This window comes from Epinephelus fuscoguttatus, linkage group LG15 (genome assembly GCF_011397635.1).
Source record: "Epinephelus fuscoguttatus linkage group LG15, E.fuscoguttatus.final_Chr_v1".
NCBI classification, from domain to species: Eukaryota; Metazoa; Chordata; class Actinopteri; order Perciformes; family Serranidae; genus Epinephelus; species Epinephelus fuscoguttatus.
Genome location: NC_064766.1, coordinates 38,089,452 through 38,112,572, shown reverse-complemented (window position 1 = coordinate 38,112,572; position 23,121 = coordinate 38,089,452). Strand labels below are relative to the sequence as shown.

Here is a 23,121-nt window from a genome sequence, read left to right as displayed (position 1 = left end):
ATGTGGTCTGCGAGCATTTCCAAAGGACAACCAGTCTTGTGGTTTGTGGTTTTTATCATCAAATGCAAATTGCACAGTTGAAGAGGAGTGGCACTGACTCATAGAGTTTATAATATCCAGGAACCTCATCCGCTAAAACATTCATGCGGTGCAATATGTCAGAAGTAACATATTCATGTTTTTTCCAGATAGTGGACAGGCCATTAAAAACAAGATTCAGCTGAGTTATAATTTTCTAGACCCCCCTATTTTGCCGAGAAAAAAAAGTAGAGGAAAGTCCAAAAGCCCCTGGGATCAAATTTTGACTATATGCCAACAACAAGGAAGTGAATGTTAGCCTATGGTGTAAAGAATGGCAAATGACCAAAACAAGTACATAAAACAAACATTCGACTGTATTCCCATAATAGAGGCGCTTTACAGTGACCAGAGTAAATATTATCTGTATATTATTTATCATCCATGTGACGAAGTGTGATCTGGAAAGGAAAGTCTCACTTTATACGAGCATTTACCTAAAAATCTCATCCTCACTGACGGATCAGCCAACAGAGGGAGGCATTATTGGGCGACTGTGAAGAGGGAGAGAAAGTTAATATGGTCTGTGTTTCCAGATAAAATAGTAACAGAGTTGTGATCAGACATTTTGTGTTGACAATCAAAACACTGAGGTGTAACACACAGTGTGTATTTACAGCTCATGTGTTTAAACACTTTAATAGCTGGTTGAATACTAGTCTCGTACTTTCAAAATCATGTGAGTGAAAACAAGTAACAAACACATATTGTAAATAACTCTTAGCACGTGTCTGTAAGGGACTGTTTGTTACTTTTGAAGGGGAAAGGGGTGGTGCAAACTGAGGCGTGTTAGCACCAGGGTTAGACTAATACGTTTTATTTTGGCTCGGGGAGGGACATTCAACTTTGAAATGGTTTTATTTTGTATTTATTTTAACCCTTTGAAACTTGGAGTGGCAGCACTTTTATTGTGCTTTCGCAAGTATTTAAACCTTTGAACCCTGAACAAATTGGTGCGATTTCACTCAAGGGGGAAAAAGGCAATGAGCAACTTGGTAAGAAATGTTCTACAAATTACAAAAAAATTAAAATTACAAAGAAAATTAGTTTTTAAAAACAGGGAAAAAAGGAAAAAAATATGCAAATTTTTAAACAATTTTTTTTTTAACTTTTCTTGTTTTTTAATTTTCTGTTTTTACTAATTTCTTACTTATTTTTCTTGGTCTTTTTGTTTTTCATTGCACATCACGTACTTCCTAAGTTTTTGAAACAAATCAAGCCAATTTGCTCAGGTTACAAAGGATTAAACGCTTTCTTTACACCAAACTGGCAGGAGGGTTTGACCATTTATCATAATCAAGAATTGGAAAAACAGAAATTATCATTGGATTATCATCTTCATGACAGTGCTTGGTGAACTTCTGTCAGGAAACATAACCATATCTGAGATTGAAATAGTGATATTTCATCAAAATCACATCAAAATCACTTTATGCTACATATCTCATTTAGGGGTCGACAGATAATTGGCCTGGCCGATTATCAGGGCCGATATTATGAATTTTTAGGGTTATCAGTATCTGTGATTTTTTCCACTGATATGCCGATATACAGTTTTGTTTTCCTTAGCTGCGCTGTTTTGCCCCCGACGTGCTTCTCACTGCCTGCATGTACCACTCTAGGCTCAAGACCTACCTTTTTAGCCCAGCTTTTAATTGAGCTCTCCTTTATTTAATTTATTTTGTTATTTTTTATTATTGTTTTAAATTTTATTTTTTAAATTTTGTATTTATGATTATTGTGTATTTATTTTTATTAATCTGTTTTTATTTAGCTGGCATATTCTTCGACTTTGTTACTTATTTATCTATTATTAACTTATTTATTTTCCTATATATTGAAAGATCTAAAATTTCATTCTGAGTTTTTATCCTGCCTCTGGTGTTTCCTTACACATGATAGCATTTCCTCAGTTACCGTTTGAGTGCTGTTATAATAGCCTGCTACTATTTAGTCCTTACCATTACAGTGCTTTGTCAGTGTTTAGTTTTTTAATTCTGTGTCAACTATAATTTTTACAGCAGACGTATAGGTTGTAAATATTGGTACAAATATCGGTATTGATATCTCTGTTTCATAATCATTGGTATCGGCTCTGAAAAAAACCATATCGGTCGATCCCTAATCTCGTTTTAAAATTGTGCCATAATTTAATTGTGTGCACCAGATTCTTATAAAAAAAGTAAATATTTTTTGCATTTCTTCATGCATGAAAAAGGATTTCATTTTTAATTTTAAGCTCTTAACTTTTAAAAACCAAAGGATACGTTTAAAATCTAATTATGTCTGCTGCGCCAAGTCACTAATATAATTTTGGCCAGCTGCTACTGCCACTGTTGTGTAAAGTTTATTTGGAAAAATGGTTATTATGCGCATGTTGCAAATGCTGGCTGTGTGCGAGCTGTGGAAAAATGTTGTTGGTTTTGTGTGGAAGGACGGATGGTTGTCATGCTGCAGTGCACACACAGCTTGTGTGATGATGCCATTTGTGAGCAGGATTTGCTTTTTGCTTATGAAATTAGATGTTTGTGTTGGTAAGAACTTCAACTCCTGTTTGCTCTTTGTGGCTCCATAAAAAACGTTTAGGAAACATAGTAATCAGCTTTTGGGAGGGTGAGACAGAAAATAAAAATAAAAAATAGAAGACACATGATACATAAAGAACAGTCCCTTAAAAGCAGCAATACATCAATGAATGTTGAAATTATATAAAATATTCAAGATAACATTTGCAAGAAAATCTACCATGATCCATTCAGCTACAGTCCTGCATGTGTGGCGTGATCAAACTGTCACTGTGTAAACCTAACATGTTAGTTAGGGGACAGTCACTGTAGCGGAGTATCAACATCTGTCTTTGGCTTCAGAGATTAATTAAAGGTCATTTTATCTTAATAACTGTTCAGTGACATTTTTCAGGAGCGTCACACCTCAGAATTTCTGCTGTCGATTCCAAAACTTGTTTTTTTTTTTTTCTCCTTGTTGGCGATGAAGATGGAGAGGCTGTCTAAATCCCAACTGTTGTTTTGGCTCTCAGCCAGTGACTGACGGAGCTGAGCCAGATTTTGGACTTTTAGTGGTCCTCTAGTGCCACCGTCAAGCTCGCCTTTCAGTTTTCAGATGAACTTATCTCCTGTTCCCATGTTCTCAACATAAAGAAACCTTTTGAATCTGTTTTTTTTCTTAAACCTTTCCACATTTAAACCCATCTATCAGCTCAGTTAAGGTTCCTGTCACTTGCTAATTGGTCTAATCTGTCCATGTTTAAATTGGATTATTTTGCAAAGTGCAACATTGTTAAAATGTCTTTATTTGAGGGACTTAAGGATTAGCCTTTTTGTGCATACTGCATTGTATAATTCATGCTTCCTTGAGCCTCCAGTAACACTCATAATCATTCAGAAATACTGAAAAAATAATCCACTTATTGCATTGTCCAGTTTTCATATTGTTGTTAATAGTAAAAAGGGAAATGGTCCTTAAAATCTCCAGTCCTGACATTAATTCGTTTATCTTAGTTTGTTCATTTTTATCCTTTAAATTGTTCAGCTAATGTACACACAGTTGGAAGCAATTTACTGTAACATTTGCATTTTCCGTGTGTGGAAATGTGGACATATGTGATTAGATTAAAGATAGATAACGTCTTAATCTTGATAGAGAAATCTGTTTTTTAAATTGACCTCACAGCCATCTCACACAGCTGTGTTTTGCTCAGAAAGTCACGAGTCTCTGCTGCCATGGCTGTTGGAGCATGTGGTTGAATACAAGTGGTGGTCTTTGAACTTGGCATTTTATTCAGTCGTGTAGTTTTAGTGTGTTTAGACGACTCTTTCATGGGCTGAAATGCTACTAATGAGCTCATTGGGCTGTACTTTGACTCATGATACATTGTTGATGTGCTAAAGATAATTACACTGTGTTGAACTCAGTGGCGCTTTTGCGGATCATTTGAACATTTTTGGAAACTCAACTTTTTTTGCTTTGTGCTTTCTAATGAAAGTCTACCTCACAAGCTCCAGCGTTTCACTCTCTTATTCACTGTAGGGCATTTCAGGAAATGACTTTGGTCAACCACAGCTTTCTTGAAAAAAGAGAAAGAAAAAGCGCAAGCTGTCCACAATCAAGACTGTTGGTAATGTACCGGAAACCCAGTGTCTCCACTCAATGTATGCATGGCGTCTGTCCACATGACTCCATTTTTGATGCAAGTATTTTTTCTTTATCCTTCTGCGACAACATATTAAAAAATCAACACATGAACACTGAAGACATCTGTGGTGCCAGACAAGCGAAACTTCTATAACTAAATATAACTGAGCATTAAGTTACTAAAATAATATGGAAACCAAATGCTGGAATCAGAGCTAAAACTGTAAGTGTACCTTCACTCTCATACCGTCAGTATTTAGGCGCAGTGGTTCAACACAGTCTTGACACACCAGCCTAAATACAGTTCTCTCAATATTGGTCTTATATCCTTGCAGAGAGCTGCAGTTGAAGTCATCAAGCCGCAGTTTGCGAAGACAAATAGAAACTTGTGGTTTATTCAAGTGGAGTTTGTATTCTAGCGTCCAGTGATGAAAACACACATATTTATATGGTGTGTATTTTTCTAATTTTCATTTTGGCACACGCGCAAAAAGCATTTGACAAAAAGATTACTGTGTTTTGAATGAAATGCAGTAAATAAGAATGTCCATGTTTCTCCCTGTGAGAGTTGTGTTTACTTTGGAGGTTTGGACTCTGGCCAGTGGAGGAGGAATAGTTTTCAGAAATAATCAGGGGGCACACTTATTACCCAGGATTCTCTTCTTAAAATGGTAAATGATACTCTTCTATGTCCCTGCGAAGCTGGCGTCTGCAGATGAAGGAGGAAATTTCCCTTAGTTTTTGTGAAAGAAAATATACCCTGAGACTCCGGGCCTCGTTTTAGTTTAGTGTTTCACAGGGGCTTAAAGTGAGCTGTAAATGTTAGGATGTGTGTTCTTAATGTGTCGGAACGGCAGCTTCACTTAACCAGATTGGTAAAAAAAGACACACTGAGGTATGAATGCAAATTGTAACTGACATATAGGCCCACTTTGAAGTGTTTGACTGAAGTAAAAATCACCCTGATAGCAAAGAAATTCAGCATATAATATGCGGTAGATGATAATAAGAGCTTGTTAACTTTCATTCAGACTGTGAAAATTGCAATCACAAAACTGCAAAACAACTGATGATCTACTTTACTAAGCACTGATGATAATGACACTTGCCCTTTCCGAGCAGCAACCGTCCAGACTCACTGTTTCTGGTTTCCTGTTTGCTCAACGTTCACCCAAAGTAACACCAGCCAGTTATTCAGATGAAAATAGTGTGAACGTCTCAGGAGCGTTCAGTGGAATATTCTATATTGGCATAGTTAGTACAGTAAACAGGTAGTATCTATCCTTGTTCGCCTGCGGTCAAATGTTGTTCCATCTGTGGTTGTTTACTGTGCAAAGCCATAAACGTCTTCATTCTGTAACCTTATTCAGCTCTCAGACTGGACATCCTTATTTCAGGCTGAAAGTAGTGAAAATATTGATGGATTGAGGTATTATGGTTTTGTGTGCAGCAAATCCACGACGGCTCGGTATTTGCAGTTTCATTTTAAGCTCACAGAATTACGCACTTGCACCAGAGACAATGTATACACGTCTTTGTTCCCAAATTACTCCTTGTCTCGGCGTGCAGATTTAGAAGTTCCTCAGCTGCTTATTTTAGATTATAAACAGGCACCAGAGAGGGCTTAGAGACAGCAAAACTTTGCTTTGCTGCAGTAAATGGTTTTCATGTCATTTGGAGCAGCTAACTGCAGAGCTATGCACTCTGACTGGTGTGCAGTACTACAGTAACTGTATCAGGATGCCAGTGGTGGCAAGTAATTAAGTACATTTACTCAAGCTCTGTGTTGTTTTTCTCTACTTTATACTTGTACTTCTCTGCATTTTAGAAGGAATTATTTTACTTTTTACTTCACTAAATTTACCTCACAGCTTCACGGCAACCAGTTGTAACACTAAAGTGCTGCACATGCAACAGTAATAATAATCAAATAATGTTATAATATCATTTTCCTAGTCGACCAATTGTCATTTAGAGCCATTAGTCGACTACTCGCTATGATATTAATTTAATGATTAAATGATATATGTTGGTGGTTTGAGTTGAAGGTGTGAGAAAGAATAGTATCAGTAACATTGTTAACACTGTGCTACATTACAGAGAAATACAAATCCGTACTAATGAACCTTCATTAATATAGGCCTATATTTTATCTCCAAGTGCACGTCACACACTGAGCGAGCCGCCTGTTAATGACGCTGTGGGCTAATGGGCATGTAGCTACTTCCATGTTTCAGATGATACGTCATGTTTGTAGTCGACCAATGAAGATGAGTTTACATATCACCTTGGGTTCGTCCTTCACCTTCTCAAAATGATCCCACACTTTGGATTTCCTGCCCGACATGTTATTAACTAGCCTGTGGAATAACTGCAGGTACCAGCCCTGGAAATTAACCTGACTCCTGATGTGGCCACTTCCTGTGTCTGTGCTTTCAAATTAAACTCCAACATGGTCCAGTCATGTAGGTTTTGGTTTATTTTGACATTTGGTTTGTTTTTTGGTTTTAAGCGACTAAGAGACCAGTGAAATCTTGACGACTAATACCTAATAAAGTACGCTTTGTTGATAATATTTTTGTGGTCTAAAGTTAGATTTTCAGTGCCGGATATTTATTGTAAAACAGCATTTTTGCATTGTTGCATGTTTGTTTAAGTGATGGGAATGTTAAATTCACAACATTTTTTCATGTTAAGAAACAGAAAGCAACACATACTTAATGTCTGTACTAACAATTATGAACTGTTGGATTAAACAGATTCATCAAAGGTTGTTAAATGCTTAAACACAATCAACCTTTTAAAAAGAATTTAGTTTATTGTCACTCACTCACTCTATCTCAAATGTCCATATTTAACTAATAAATCACGCTGGACAGATGGCATCAAATTGCCATCTTTAATGATGACATCCTATGAACATTTTCACACTGCTTTTGCGTCATACATCAAATGGATGTGATACATTTTTTAGAAGTGTAATAATTTGCATCTGTGTCAGCATTTAACCTTCTCACCCTCTCTGTCTCTTCATGTTTCTTTCTTCTCTTCATGCTGGGACTAATTTTCCTTTTGACAAATCATTTTCCCATCACTTGTAAACCTGAGAGCAGAATTTGATTCCTTTACATCCAGACATGTAATTTGTGTCTGAAGCTGACAAATACAACTGCAGCCGGGGAGTCAGCTGCTCTGGGCAAACGTCTGTCTTTAATTTGTACTGTTTGCTCTGCATCACTGAACCAAAAAAATAAGACCGGGAGTTTTTTTAGCCGTACCTCCAGGCACACTCGATGGCATACATGTTAGTTTGTGTTTCATTGTGCAGATACATATTGCATTTTTCGGCAGCGTTGGCTCAACGCACCATGAAAACCCTTATATGACAGCGTAGAAAATCCTAATGATTTGTGCGCTGATCTATGCTTCAGTTTTAGCGCTTGGCTTGGATTTCTCTGTTTTCATTTCCACTTTTCTTGTCACGCTCTGTTAAAAATGAATGTGGTCATTTTCAATACAGTCACATTTGTCATTGCCCAAAAGTGATCTCTGAGCAAACAGCGAGCCAGTCAGTGTGACCTATTAGAATGGAAAATGTTTCCATGACTGGAAAACCACACCTGAGGAGCCACGCCACTCTCAAACACAATGTTCAAAGACTGACAACATATAAGGTGTAAGTTAATGTTGGGAATGAAATGTCGTTTTTGTCCATGTTACAACTTTGTCACGTCCGATTAGTGGCCACACAGTGGATTTAACCGCAGGAATACAAGCTGGGACTATAAACAACAAGTGAAACTGATACTGTTTATTCAAGGAAAAACATTCAGTCTTTTACAACTTTTTTTTATCCTCATGACAGTTAAGACAGAAATAAACACAGGCTTACCGCTTTCTCATGAACACTTGGAGGGGCGGACTGCTGCGGTCAAAGTACAATCTAATCTGACCTTCCAGATACAGAGGGCGGTCTAACATCCAGGCCACCCTGTTGCTTTCCCTCATATTCTGTTTGAGAGAATGTCAGCAGTCTACATTTTCAGGAACATTTCACAGAAGGAAACCGTATTTAGAAGGTGCTGCCTGCAGCGCTATGACCAGGGATGCAGAAAGCAGTGGTTTGAGGGTTATGAAGCAGCTGTGAAGAGGAACTCATGTCTGGAGATAGCAGAAGTTGTTAATCCAGCACTGAGTTATGGCGAGAGAGTTTGAAAAATCTAATTTAAATCAACATTTCTGAAACAGCCACAGCTGGAATGAAGAGGAAATGCCATTGAATCAGCAATTTGAGGCATGTTTTCAAAACTGAAATACAAACATTTAATCAATATGTCTCTCGTGCCAAGTTTCCCTCCTTGATATTTCAACATAAACAAAGACCAATCAATTGTGTGAGAAACATTTTGAATAAAGCATCTCTTCTCTGCAAAACATGAGCATGTTTGGTTTTGTGTGACAAAGAAAACAATTACATGGAATAGGGAAAAACATCTAAAAGTTATTTTGGAGGGAGATGGCGGAGGAGACAGTCATGGTTTAGAATCTGACGTTTATTTGACATTAAACATAGCAAGCACTTTTACTTTGGTTTCAGTGTCAGCCATCAATGTGGATTCAATACTGCCTGACAATATTTCACTGTTAATTGCTATCTGGAAGTCAACTGATGCTTTCAGTGCTCATTTTTAGTATGAGAGAAAGGTCAAAACCTTTGCATCAGATCCTAATGGGCCCACAAATCAGTCAACAGAACAACCTTTCTTGTAGAAATAGCCTCTTTGGACTGATCGAACACTGTCAGGTCGCTTAATGATGACTGTTATTGAAGGAGCTTTGCATTTACAACGTAGCCCTACATGTTGCACATCACTGTCATTGATGCTTCAGTATTTCCCTTCATTTAACCTCTACGTTTTTCTTTTTTTTGCAGGCTTACGCAGATGATGTGCTTACAAAAGATGAACAGATAGGCCTGTTGTTCAGAGCAAAACGGAAGTGTGAGGGGAACATCAAGTCAAAGCACAAGGTTCCGGGTGAGTAGAGAGACAAGATGCTAATGCTAATGCTAGTTGAAAGGGTACTTTGCTGATTTTCAACCAGCTTTGTGTCAGGACACTGTGGGTAGTATGTGTCAGTGAACTGTGGTAAACTTCCCTCCATCTATCCAGTGCCTAGATATACCTCCTGGCCCCCGGCAAAACTCTGCCAGGTGACGCAGTTTACTTCATCCAGAGTTTCGCTTGCTCTAGGTCTGTTGCTTGAACTACAAGGTGTTCATGTTGCCCACCACCCATGCTGCCAATATGGACACAAAGAGTAAAAAGAGTAAAATCCGATCAAATTGTAAAAATCGTCAGTGTTGATTGAACATATATCAAGGTTCTATTACTGCACTGCCTATTTCTCGCCTTAAATGTTCTTTAGAAACATAATTTGGTGCCTTCTTTATGTGTAATAGCGAGAGTTTGTGAACAGGAAGTGTGCGCCATACTGTTTCCTGCACAGTGAAAATACAGACAAAAAAACCGAGTTGCCTTTTTCTCACCTCACGTTTCAGAAACATGTTTTAGCTGACTGTTTAACTGTAATAGATCAATATGGTTTCTTGCCAGCCGGCCGCCATGTTTGAAACAGACGTGTTCACATTATGTCACCTGCCAGCGAAGTGTTAATTCGTCTGGTCTGGTGCGACACAGTGTTTCCTCATAGTTGGAGGTTTTCTCCCTCTGTAGCACCAGTTTCAAAAGAATTTGCATCTTTCTACTGCATAGACGTCCTAGTTTAATTAAAAGGCAATCTTTCCAAGCGTGCTAGTATTCCTTGCTAATCAGCACTGAATACAAAGTACATATGGATATCTTTGTTTTGCAGTTATTTGATCATTAACTTAAGTATTTGACAAATGAAAAATGTGACCTGATGATGGCGCAACGGGATGATAAAAGTTATTACAATTAATCTTGAGGGGGATTTGAATGTCTCTACCAAATTTCACAACAATCCAGTCAATAAATCACAAATGTCAACTGCGCTAGAGGAAAAATCACCAGTGTCAGGAAGATTCATCCTCAAGGGGTGATGGATGTTTTTGCATTAAATGTCATGGCAAACTATGCAATAACTGAGAAGATTTTTCAGTCTGGACCACAGTAGCTGGTATGTTTAAATATTAGAAAAAAAGTGAGAAAGTATCACAGATCGTTAATCCTAATGTCAGTGATGCCCCCAGAAATATTTCACAGGGGTAGATGGGCCAACCGTGGGGTGGTGCACCAAAAGTGGAAAGTGAGTCACTTGGAGTTCTACAGACTGTTTAGTTTTAGTTTCAGTTTTAGTCACACTTTAGATGGAATTCTTTTTAAACAACCTACAGGGACGCATCACTCCGTGTCTCTCCCTTCATCCTGTGCAGTGCTTTCATTATTAGCAGGGGCGGATTCAGTGATTTGGGGGCCTGGGGGCAAAATTTGTCTTGCTTTATTTTCACCCTTCAGTGGGAATGTTGGTAGGCTATTGGCAGCGGTAGAGGAAGTAATCAAAACTATTTTCTTCAGTAAAACTATTATTAGCACTCAGTAATTGTTAAAGTGGAAGTCCTGCAGTCGGGAGACAGATCATCAGCACAGTGTATTTAAATGTACTTGAACTCAATTTAAGGTGGAGCTTTTAATTTTTAGTTTGATTAATTATGATCCATTATATTTTAATTGTTACAACATAACCAGTGACATTTATCATTAATATAATGGTACGATTGTTATTTTTGGGTGAGTTAGAATAGTACCATCAATAAGTTTTTTTCATATCTGAACATCATAATAGATCTGTAACTGTTGGGAGTCTAACGGTAAAGTCACATTTTCTTTTACAGTGTAAATGAGAGGTGCGTGTGTCACAGTTAGGTCTAGTTCTCGACTAAAATGGGCCTTTTGAGTCTTGATTTGAATGTAGGTCAAAAATTTCTAATGTAGAAGTACACCGGCCAGTGGTGCTATTGAGAGTAGGGCTGCAACTAATGATTATTTTCATTGTCGATTAATCTGTCGATTATTTCTTCGATTAGTCGACTAATCATTTTATCGAAAAATGTGTTGAAATGTTGAAAATGGCCGTCTGTCTCTCCCAAATCCCCAAATGATGTCATCTAATGTCTTGTTTCGTACTCACGCCAAAGGGTTTTAGTTCACCGTCATGGGAGAGTGTGTAAAGCTGCCAATATCTGAACGTAAGAAGCTGCAGTAAGAGTATTTTGGGGTACGTTTATAGTACTTTTCTATGAAAAATGACTCAAACCGATTAGTCGACTACTAAAATAGTCACTGATTATTTTAATAGTCAACTAATCTTTGCAGCCCTAATTGAGAATAGCTACCACTAAAACCTGTGTGTAAAATAAACAGGCGGGAGAGGAATAGCTGTTGCGAGGCCATTTCATTTATCCAGACTGCTTCTACTTTGTCGCAGTTGTTAGACTTTTAAGATCACCCAGTGAGTATTGAGAATAGCAATAATAATGTAATAACTCTCTGTCCTGATCCAGCCAGTTATACTGTTGCTGATGCATTCTTGGTCCTTGAATCACCCTCAATCTAACTAATCTAGACTAACGCAGGTGGTGTAGACATGCAGGAAATGTATCTTAAATATAAAAACAAAATGCATGGGAGAACCCTCAGACCGCCCCCAACTAATGTATCTATCCATGTTTGCTCCCCCATTTTAAAACAGAATCAGGCATCTGTGAATATGAGAGGTAAAAGCATACTTTGCAGGATTTTCCTAAAGAAACATATAGACCCACAGAAAAGTAATGCATCTTAATCATCACTTAAGACCCACAAGCATCAATGGATGACATTCCTGAAAGTCACACTTCAGTACAAGTACAGTTATCTTACCTGAAATGACTAAGTAAGTAATTTTAAATCATTAAATATTCTTGAGCACTGAAAGTAAAATTAAATGCTGGTAATGGAAAGGTTTATTTTTTCTCAACATGTACACCACCTTTAAAATGGAGCGTGTACATTACACTTGAAGTAAAGCAGAAATCATTTGGCCGCCCAGGGCTGACACGCTGCAGTAGAGCAGTCGCAGCAGTGTAACCTGTCACAAATCTTTCTCTCCTTGCATCATGACTCACCCTCTCTGCTGTGGGACACCATTTTCTGCTTCCATCATGAAGTCGGTCTCATTGTCATGCTGAATGTGGTCACTAGCATATAGCATCTAATCTGACATGCAGCGTGGGCTTGACTGGAAATCGAAACTTAACTGCGGCTTTGAGAGCAGTTGTTTGCACCTGCCCTAATGTGACCTATTATCTAAATTAAAAAACTAGGACCAATGATTTGATAAAACTTCCAATTTTATTTTGTTGTATTAAAGAAATGAAATACATAAATAGTGGAGTAAAACTGGATCATTTTATTCTGGAAATGTGGTAGAGTAAAAGTGTGTGGTGATGTCTGTCCTCTGGTTGTATTTTCTAATTTTCCTCTTATTTTACTTTGTTGGGGACGACTCTGGGTGTCAACCTTTGGGCAGTAGTGTATAGCCCCAGGCCACTATGTCTCATTACTTTGCCCTGTGGACATGAGCTGCAGGTCTGGGTGTCTGTTTGAACAAGGGGGCGAGGTTGAGCCACACACAGCAGAGAAGCCAAGCGCACAGGATGAAGCATGTGTCTCAGCTGAATTCATTCAAAATCCAGCAATGCAGCACCTTCCTGCAGGCTTGTGCGTAGGTGTGGCTCGGCTAATTTGTGCTTTAGAACATAATCGCCATGAAACAACCAGAAAATAACATTTTTCTCTCTGAGTCACTGCTTTGTTCTCGTTAACACCGCCGTCTCTCTTCATTTACTCTCCAGCTAGCTTGACCACCACGGCTCTCTAAGTCTCGTAAGTTGCACAGTGAGCAACAAATCCTGCATAGTGTGCACTGATATACTTTAATTTCTCAGTTTACAGTTAATATTGATAATTATCTCATGTGCACAGACTAAAGACCTTTGCACACATTTAATCCATCATCCAAAAAAAATCGTTACACACAGAAACTTTGCACGTGGATTCTGATGCGGTTTATTGTTCTATTCATTGTGAGAATTTGCAATATGTGACAAAATTAAAAGACACATTTCCTTCTTTGCCTCTCTCCACTGGAGTTACCTATCAGGCTGTCACCACTCCCTCCCTGTCTTTCATTTGAGGAGCTGTCCTCCCTGTCTGTCCTCCACATCCTGTGTGTGGTCCACATCCTCCTCCTCTTCATCATCATCCACCTGAATATTACTATTTGACTCGCTGAAAGTGAGCAGTCTGAGTTATGAATTGATTCTGTGCACCATGTTCCGCTGTCTTGTGTCCCGCCGCCACTTTTTCTTCACTGATTCGTGGTCAAACAGCTCTCTGACGTTTCAGACTCAGTGTGCAAATGTGATTAACATAACATGAAGTCATATTTAGTGTTAGACGTGCGATTTCAAAATAAAAAAGCTGGCTCAGTTTGCAAAGGCCTTAATACTGGTAGAGTTAACCTTTTTAGTTCCACAACAATCCTGTTTTAATTTGTCATGTATACATACATGTTAAGCAGTTCATTGTTCTTCAGATAGGCTAGTTGTCCTTTTCCCTAAAAAGACAAATATACAGCTTTAGTCTGACACTGATTTTAAGGGTACTATGTGTAACAATTTCAGTTGTTCTTTGAGACAAACAAATTTTGCAGTCAAAAGTGTGTCCTAGCACATGTGTATTCACCTCCATCAGCGTATCTAAGTACGTCCGTAAGCTCCGAAATTCTCATTTACATATACATTGCGACCGGTGTCTCATCATGTACGTGCGCCATCTTGAAAATACAGGTACGTACAGGGACATACTTGAGAAATACGGAATCGCCTTTCGCATTTTCACTTGTTGGTTTCCGGTTTCTGCCTGCAGGTAGAGTGACGAAAAGCTGTAGCAAGCAGGCTCGTCACAAGTGCCGGTGCATTTGAAAAAAGGCAAAAAGGCAACATGACCGGCGTTTACAAAAAACGAGGGTCAACATTGGGGTAGCCTTTCCCAGGTGGAGAGAGCTGCTGAAGGAGAATCACAGCGCTGTTAGTGCTGTTAGCGGCGCTGGTTGCTAACAGCTGTTAGCGACACAGTGTTGCGAGGAGAGTGATGAGGTGTGTGAGGTGGAGCCACTTGTCAGTTGTCAAAAGATAAGATGTGATTGTATGTGTAGGAGCCTGAATGAATACTCCATGTATCAGATGACATGGTTTCATCAATGTTATCATAGCTTTTTGGTACACAGCAGCTACCGTTGTCGCAATACTCATTTGAAACAGTGAGGCACTAGAGTGCGCTATCCGTTTGAATGCAATATACAGTCTTAACACTAGATGGGAGAAATTCCTACACAGTGCCTGTTTAAGGAACAAAACATTAACTTAAGTTTAAAAACATCATATATCAGGGTGGCCGTGGCCTCCCCTGGCCCCCCACACGGGTGCCACCTCTGCCTGATGCAGGTCGTCTTTTGCGAGAACATCTGTAATCACTCTGGCTGGTTGCTGCTTTAACCAGTTTGCAATTCTTCTCATGCCATAGTAGGATGACACAGGGACTACAGTGTTGGTATCTGATTTTTTGGATAGGCAACAGATAATATCAATAAGCCTGTCCATCATGGTTTGCATCTATCGACCAAAATGCATTGCTTAGCAACAGTGAAGGAAACTAACTAGGCTGTGTGGGTTGTGAGAGGGTCGCACGTCATTAGCCCTGATTAGATCTCCAATAGTTTGATCTGCCTCTACCTGCAACAGGTTTCTCAGAGTCAGAGAAAACTAAAGGACACTGAACCATTTAATCGCAGCAAAGTGGTTTCATTTGTCCGAATGGGCTTAGCTACTGAGGGCGCTCCCCAATGAATTCCAGCTGCAGCAAGAGGTTCGATGGGGAGTGCAATAAATCCCACAGGGGCTAAACAGAGCAGGAGCACAAAGACACAGAACTGAAATGATGCAGGGCAGGGACTACCAATAAGACATAAGAGGAGTACCAACCAGGAAAAGGCTGGAGTGATGGAGGAAGGAATTAATCAAGACAAAAGGTAAAGTTTGCCAGAAACTGTGGGAGTGGGCAGCGTAACTATGATGATCACAATAGTGACAGTAAGCAAGACTGCAAAGACCACTTTGTTGTCTTGATTGAACGTGATTGGTGATTTCTTTCAATGTGATTCCTGATGATAGTGTATACTAATCAGCTGCTGATGTGCACACTTCAGTGCTCTATAGAACCACCCTGATGCTTCGTTGAGAAGTTCCAGATAGACTTTTTTAGAGACTGTTTTTGCCTTCTTTTTGCTGATTTGTTAGAATCAAACAGCTGCCAGGCATTTGAATGTGTACTTTAAGTTGATGGTTACATTTTAAAATGCTGTTCTATTTCCTTTGTCCTCCCCGGGGCTTTCCAGAGGCTGGGATTGAGGGTGAAGTTGATCCTGGGGTGTATTTGTGTATTTATGGGCAGTATTTTCCAGCAGACCCCAGCATCTACTGTATCTCATTGTGGTTACTGTCATTTTCCCAGTTGATTGTTCGGAGGAGGATTTTGGATTCCACAGCCAAACCAATCATATTATTTTCTCTTTAACCCCAGTGCAGTGTGGTCACATCGAATTCTTCGACCCTCGAAACGGTACCCCTTTGTAAATGAAACACATAATTAAAAATGTTTTCCTCCAGGCTGAGAACACAAAAGCTTTTGTTGACCGTTCCCACTAGTTACAGTACATTGCCTCGCGTGGTATTTCCCAACTTTTCATGGTTTTGATAAATGTCCACAAATCCCAAATTGGATTTTAAAAAATATGAAAGAATTGCTACTACTGAGAACTGCAGGCGCCGAACAGCAGCTTGTGTAAGATGTTAAAGGCTTATATAACAACAACGCTGTGCTTTTTCTCAAAGCGTGCGTAACAGGATGACCAATGATGTTAATGCAGAGCAGAGCAGTCAGTCAAACATTAGGCCTCTCTTGGATGAGAGTCTGTGCTGCTCATCTGACCACCATCATGCTTAATCCATCCTGACATGGAGAAATGACTGGCAAGCCTGGTGTCACACTTCACCAGAAACCTCAAAGCACCATTTGCAGTTGTCTCTTCATTTACATAATGATTGTAGATTGAGTTAGATTGAGTTTCATAGAATTCTCAACTAGACTTCGATATGAGGAGCACGTGGGTCAAATGTCTCAATTACAGAAAGACTCAGTGAAAAGGAAAACACAATTCCTTGGGTTTGATTCTGTGTCACTTTAAAAATGTATCGTTAATTTTATTTTAGATGACATGTTTTTACTCAAATGTTTCCCTTTCTATTTAAATTCTAAAAATTAAAAAAAAAATAAATTAGAGATTAAAAATCTGAGTATGTTTTCCACCACTGCTTATTATTTAATTCTTTTATCAGGGAAAGATGCCAAATATTCCATTTCCATTTTACATGATTAAAAAATGTAATTACATTGACTAAATCAGGACTTTTCAACTGTTGGTCAAAAAAAAAATTAAAAAATTAAATTAAAGTAATTAAAGACATCGCCTTGACCTTGAGATGGCCATTTTTCACAATTTTTTTTTTAATTCGTATATGTTAAATAATTAATCGATTAATAAAGAAAAGTCAGTCATTCAAAGAAAATATTGGCATTGTACGTTTCTGCAAACAATGGATAGGTTACATTTGTTTGTTTCATACAAATCATATCAACGTTTCTAAAATTAACGTAGTACATGAGCTGACTTTGTCTTCAGGGGCTAGCGGAAATGTTAGATGTTGTGTCACCAAGACTAGACGCCTGCCAAGTTGCAGACCACTGTTTAAGACCAACGAACAACACAACCAGTTGTAAATTAGTGAGTGATTGCTGCATTTCCAGCAACTTTTTAGTCACCAAACATAGGTGTTTTTAGCGACCGATCACTGTGTTTCCACTGAACAGCGGCTGTTTTTTTTTTTTACCAAGCAAGCCCTCGCTCTGTTTTTTTCTGGGATAGTGCTACAAAAAGTTGTTGTTTTTACCGAGTCATTGCTGCATTTCCACCGAGGACATTGCAACAAAAAGCAGTGGTTTTATTCTTAGATAACCCTGTGTGTCTAGTCAGGATAACTCCATGAAAAACAGTTGTTTTTTACCGAGGTATTGCTGCATTTCCACCGGGGATAGTGCCATAAACAGCGGTTGTTTTTTACCAAACCAATGCTGTGTTTCTAGCTGCGATAATGCCATGAAAAAAAAGCTGTTTTTTAACTGAGTCATTGCTGCATTTCCACAGGGGGTAGTGCCATAAAAAGCGGTTGTTTTTTATCAAGCCAACGCTGTGTTTCTAGCCAAAATAACCACATGAAAAATAAAGTTGGTTTTTACTGAGTCATTGCTGCATTTCCACAGGGGGTAGTGCCATAAAAAGCAGTTGTGTTTTACCGAGCCAACACTGTGTTTCTAGCTGTGATAACTCCATGAAAACAAGTTGGTTTTTACTGAGTCATTGCTGCATTTCCTCCGGGGGAAGTGCCCTAAAAAGCGGTTGTTTTGTGCCGAAACAACGCCGTGTTTCTAGCCAGGATAACTCCATCAAAAACAGTTTGTTTTTTTACTGCGTTTCCACCGGGGATAGTGCCATGAGAAATCTTGTTTTTTTGGGTTTTTTTTACCAAGACACAAGTGCCACAACAAGCAGGTGTTTTTTTTTTTTACCAAGACATCGTTTCCAATAGCTCTTTAGCCACCACAAACCAGGTATTTTAAGCCAAAACATGATCTTTTCCTAACTATAACCAAGTGGTTTTGCACCTAAACCTTACCCTTGTTGAAATGCAGATTCAACATATCTGCTACATAATAACATATAGATGTAACTTATCCATAGTGTGCAGAAATATACATTTATTCTGGCAATTGGGTGAAAAAAATTGACAGATTAAATAATAGTTGATTGCAGCCAATGCACTTGATTCTCTTTAATAGGCATGTTTCTTTGCGCATGAGGGAGGATGTTTACACTGATTCTAGACTCTAACAAGTCCATCAGTCTTACTAGGTCTCTGTTAAATGCTGGAGGTGCTGTTTTGGAGGCACATGAACACATCAGAGCTGACCTGCGTACCTGATGCTGCTGGCACAAAGCAGATGTGACTCATACTGTATGTGGTGGCTGTTTTCTGACCTCTTTTGGAAGGTTACACATGTGTGTTCAATCACAGTTGAAGGAATTAAGATGAACATATTACCTTAATAAGGGAAAAAAAGAGTCCCTGATGTGGTCGTTGAATGCCTGGATAGGCACATATGTGCTCATTAAACATGCTTGATTTGAGCTTTTTCTTAAACCTAATGGCACATGAATTGCTTTGACTTCACTTCATTTGACCCTGATTTGAACTTCAGTGTCTCATCTGGTTGTTTGTAATTATGTAATGTGGAAATCATTTAAAATCTGGGCAGTGGTTTGTCTGTGATGCTGAGTAAAATTTAGGAGGCTGTCAAGATTTGAGATAAAGTTCAAGGAAAGCATTACTTGTGTTTTCTGGTGACCCATGTAAGCGTTTTCCTTGAAGTGGTCATTACGACTTGGACAGAATTCCCTCTTGTAATTTTTTAAAACATTCTTTTTTTTTTTTTTTTTTTTTCTTGTATTGTGGCGTGACCTTGAATCCGTGGGTTGAGGTAAACTCAGAGAATAGCAGCTAGCGTGCATTTTTTAGGACTCTTTGGCTTTACATCTGTGTTTGTCTTGCCTGTGTCCTGCCTGACCACCCCCAGAGTTTTTCTTTTTTTTATCTGGCACTGTAAACTCGTGGTTTTCTGAACTATTATAGGAGATGTGGAGTGATGACTATTTTAAAACGCTAGTGTGAAATGTAGGATTTTCTGTGAGTAATGAATTGATTGTGCAATTCCAGCTTCATAGAGAGCGTATTAGATCCCATGTGAGGCAAAAACCTCAGCTTTGGTTGCATTTCAACATTTTATCTATTTGTTTTTATTTCTCATTTGTGCTTTAAATACACAAAAGTCTCCATTACGTGGCTGAGACAAGGTTTTCATTGAGGGAAACACTGAGGTTTGCCTGGAGAGGACAGTGGAGGGATGTGGGTTCAATGCCCCAGACCTTGCAGTGTGAAAATAGCTCAGCCTTCAAGCTTGTGGTCTGAGTGTAGAATAACATCAGCAATCATTATAAAAGGTTGCATGTATCAGGAGAAAATGCAATATGTGTTTTGACATCTGCAGGTCAGAGTCAAATGAGTTGGGGGGGAAAGAAAACCGAATTAAAAACCCAAGTGATATCACTAATACCAAAGTCCCCCCGTAGTCACGTTTATATTTAAATCGCGGTTGAGAAATTTACGGGAAATTATATATGTGTGTGTGTTCTGTGTTTAATTTAAGCCTGTTAGTAGGTGGTCCTATGGTAATAAAACCTATGGCAAAAGTGAGCAGCAATTCTACTTTTACTCCCAGGATGTGTGGTCAGCGTGATTTTCAAAACTAAATGCTGTTTTTCTCCCACCAGAGATCTGTAGGAATCAGTCAGCTCCACTCAGTCTGCTCTTTAATTTTGCGCTCCAAGTGACAGGCAAATAAAAAGCATGTCGTCATTGCTTCAGATGTTTCTTTGCAAGTTTGATTACAGGAATGAGAAAATAATGGATCTACTGCAAAGAGAGGATAGTTTTAGTTTTATCCTTAGCTACTTATTAGTGGTCAAAGTGGGGCAGATGTTTTCAATAATACAACATAAATGCCAAGCCATGAGGGAGGCTGCTGCCAGGAATCTGTGGGGAAAGGGACTAGTTTGCTCCCACTATCGGAGGACTGAGGTCCATGATTTAGCTGACAATTAAGGCGCTCTGTGCTTGGAAATGGCATTTTTGTTCCCCCTTTGAACCTGCAGCCCTTTGTCTGAAGTTGAGAGTGTTACTATGCGTTCTTCATGAAAGTAGATCATTGAGTTTTGTGTTCATCAGGAGCAGCACACAGTCTTGTAGGAAAGTCCATGTTATACTGATTAACGGACCACTTTTTATACGTGTTCGTCGCCACAATCTCAAAAATATTAAACATTATTTGAAAAAAGTTTCTTTTGATCAGCCAATCCTGTAACTAAAAAAGTGGGAAGTGTAATTACAGGATGTTGTAATATTTTCTTTAATTGCTATGCCTAGAAATTAAAGCTGTAATGATTAATCAATTAGTTGTTGACTATTAATAAGCAATTAATCAGTTTAGGTATTTTGTTAAGAAACAAAAGGCAAAATTATTTAAATCCAGCTTCTTAAATGTGAATATTTTCATGTTTCTTTCCTCCTCTATGACAGTAAACTGAGCATCTTATGGTTGTGGAAAACAAGACAGCTGAGGACGTCATCTTGGGCTTTGGGAAACACTTATGGACAATTTTCAAAACCAAAACAACTAATAAATAATTCAAGAAAATTGACATTGAAAATAACTGTGAGTTGCAGCCCTACTCTTACAGCTTTTCATCAAGAAATGCAAAAACGAAGAGCGATAACATATTTTGCAAGATATGATATTCATTCTTTATTATTGATATGATTATAATTACTTTTATTATGGGTAGGTATGTTAGGGACCAAGCAGTGAGGTTACAAGGACACAAGAGTTGTTGACAAAGTTGTGGGGTTTTATTTGCCCATAAAATGCATGAAAAATTACAAACCAAGAAATGAACAACTAGGCCTATAAAAAAGGTCAACATCACAGTATAATCAATATGATAACCAAATAAGGTGTTAATTGAACAAAATGATCTGTCAAAATGACACACGAGGCAGCATATATATTGGCTTAGCCAAACCAAATAATACACAAGGGGTAACCAAAATGGACGGCAAAACTAACTAAATCCAAATCCCCCCCATGACACGGCAGTACATGGTTTGGTCCAATGAGTTAGCTCCAGGATTTATGGTGCGTTCGTTTTGTATTTGGAGGTCCCAGTTCCCAGTCAGAAGTTTAAACTCGAACACAACCTGAGATCGGATTTCCAACTGGACTTACGAATTCAAGATGGCTGCCGGTCACATACATAGTGAGTAAACACAATTTTATCTTATTTGTTTTACTTTAGGTCAGCCTCATCTGCGGCGTTCATCAGTTGGAGTGCATGATGGTTTTGAAGCTGTCTATACTCCGAAAGTGCAAGGGCAACAAAGGCTTTCTTGCGGGCGTCCATGTTTTTTTCCGACTTGTCCACCGTTGTCAACTAGAATGCAAAAACTGTTGCCAACTCTGTGGTGATGTCATTCCCACTTCCGACTTCCGACCTCCGAGTACAAAACGAACACACCATTAGGAGTCCTCAGCCCTCAGCCACGCCTTTTCTCCGCCAGGAACGGACCTCCCCAAACAACCATGGTGGCTCAAAGACAAAGAAACAAAAGATTAAATAACCCTACAATGCTTGAATGCTTGAATGTGCACACTTAAATTAAACAATGTAAGATTAAAAAGCAAATAAACAGATTCTAAATCACACCAACTGTGTGATGCGAATTGTTCAGGTATGGTTGACCATAAATGAAAGTAACCTGTGTAGATAACAAACTAATGAGTTTAAAGAGTGTTGATTGGGAAAACATTACCATGTGTGGCTGTGACCATCACAGTATTTCATGTCTTTATTAGATAGTGGCGGTAAAAAGAAAGAAAATTACCCGTAACCAGGGCTACGTGTGGCAAATATGGTTTTCGGAATGTGGCAAATGTATTGTTTCCAGCTTCTCAAATATAAGATTTGCTTTCTGTTTTATCCTATGCGACCAGTGGTGGAGTGGAAGGTGTAGACATTATATGAGGTATAACCACCTACACCTTTTTCTGACTGTTACAGCAGTGGTTCCCAACTGGTCTGGCAACGGGGTCCAGATTTCTGCTTAGTCATTAGTTCAAGGTCCACACAGTTTAAAGGGAAATTTCAGTTTATTTCAACCTGTCTCCTATCGTGCTCAATTTGTTTCAAGTGACTAGTGAAATATAAAAATAATAGTTAGCATGTTAGCCGTTAGCCTAGATACAGCCGGGGCGCATAGTAGCGTCAGACCTGTTAAAACGTAAGTGAACAGGCAACCTTCAAGTCATGCTAACATGCTAACTATTATCTTTATGTCACTAGTCACTTGAAACAAATTTAGGACGATAGGAGACGGGTTGAAATAAACCAAAATTTCCCTTTAATACATCCAGCGTCATACTTGCGTTTGGCCATGTCGTTGAGCTAGTTTGCTGTCTCTGCTAAGTAGCTGTCTGTTAGTCTCTCATTCCACAGCAGGAAACAGCACTTCAGAATAAAAGCTCTGTGTGGAAAATCCACTGCACTTTAAAATAAAATGTGTGTTTTCAAACTTGACACATTTGTGAGTCGCTTGTGGTCCATTCACAGTGGACCTGCGATCCACCAGTTGGGAACCACTAGAGTACAATATATCCACCTGTCAGCCAAAAAGCCATTGGAACATATAGGAGAAAACACCCACTATCTCCTTGGTGACCTATCTGTCTACCCAGTAGTACACTCATCTCATCAACTACCACTACACCAGTGTATATGAGTCTTGTTCAGACAAAGCAAGACATTTGAAGAGCGTGAGATGGGCATATTTCGACACTTGATACACAGAACATGTAACCCATCGGGGGGGCATACGATGTATCAATAATAAATGCAGTTCAAGAACAAACTATTGATACAGAGATGAAAATAATAGCACTTTTGTTTTGCCATAATAGCACTAAGGATACTACAATGAAGCCAGTGTTGCAGGGAATCTTCTTAATGAGATCCATACTGAAACCA

The 23,121-nt window shown here is 38.8% G+C and overlaps 1 protein-coding gene across 1 annotated transcript in view; it reads left to right on the top strand.

Annotated features, from left to right (window-relative positions):
- pth1r (parathyroid hormone 1 receptor) overlaps nucleotides 1-23,121 on the top strand; it is a 75,214-nt gene that overhangs the window by 21,120 nt on the left and 30,973 nt on the right. The window contains exon 2 of the mRNA XM_049597633.1: nucleotides 9,164-9,266. Coding sequence (XP_049453590.1) covers nucleotides 9,164-9,266 — 103 coding nt within the window. The remainder of the gene's footprint in view (nucleotides 1-9,163; nucleotides 9,267-23,121) is intronic.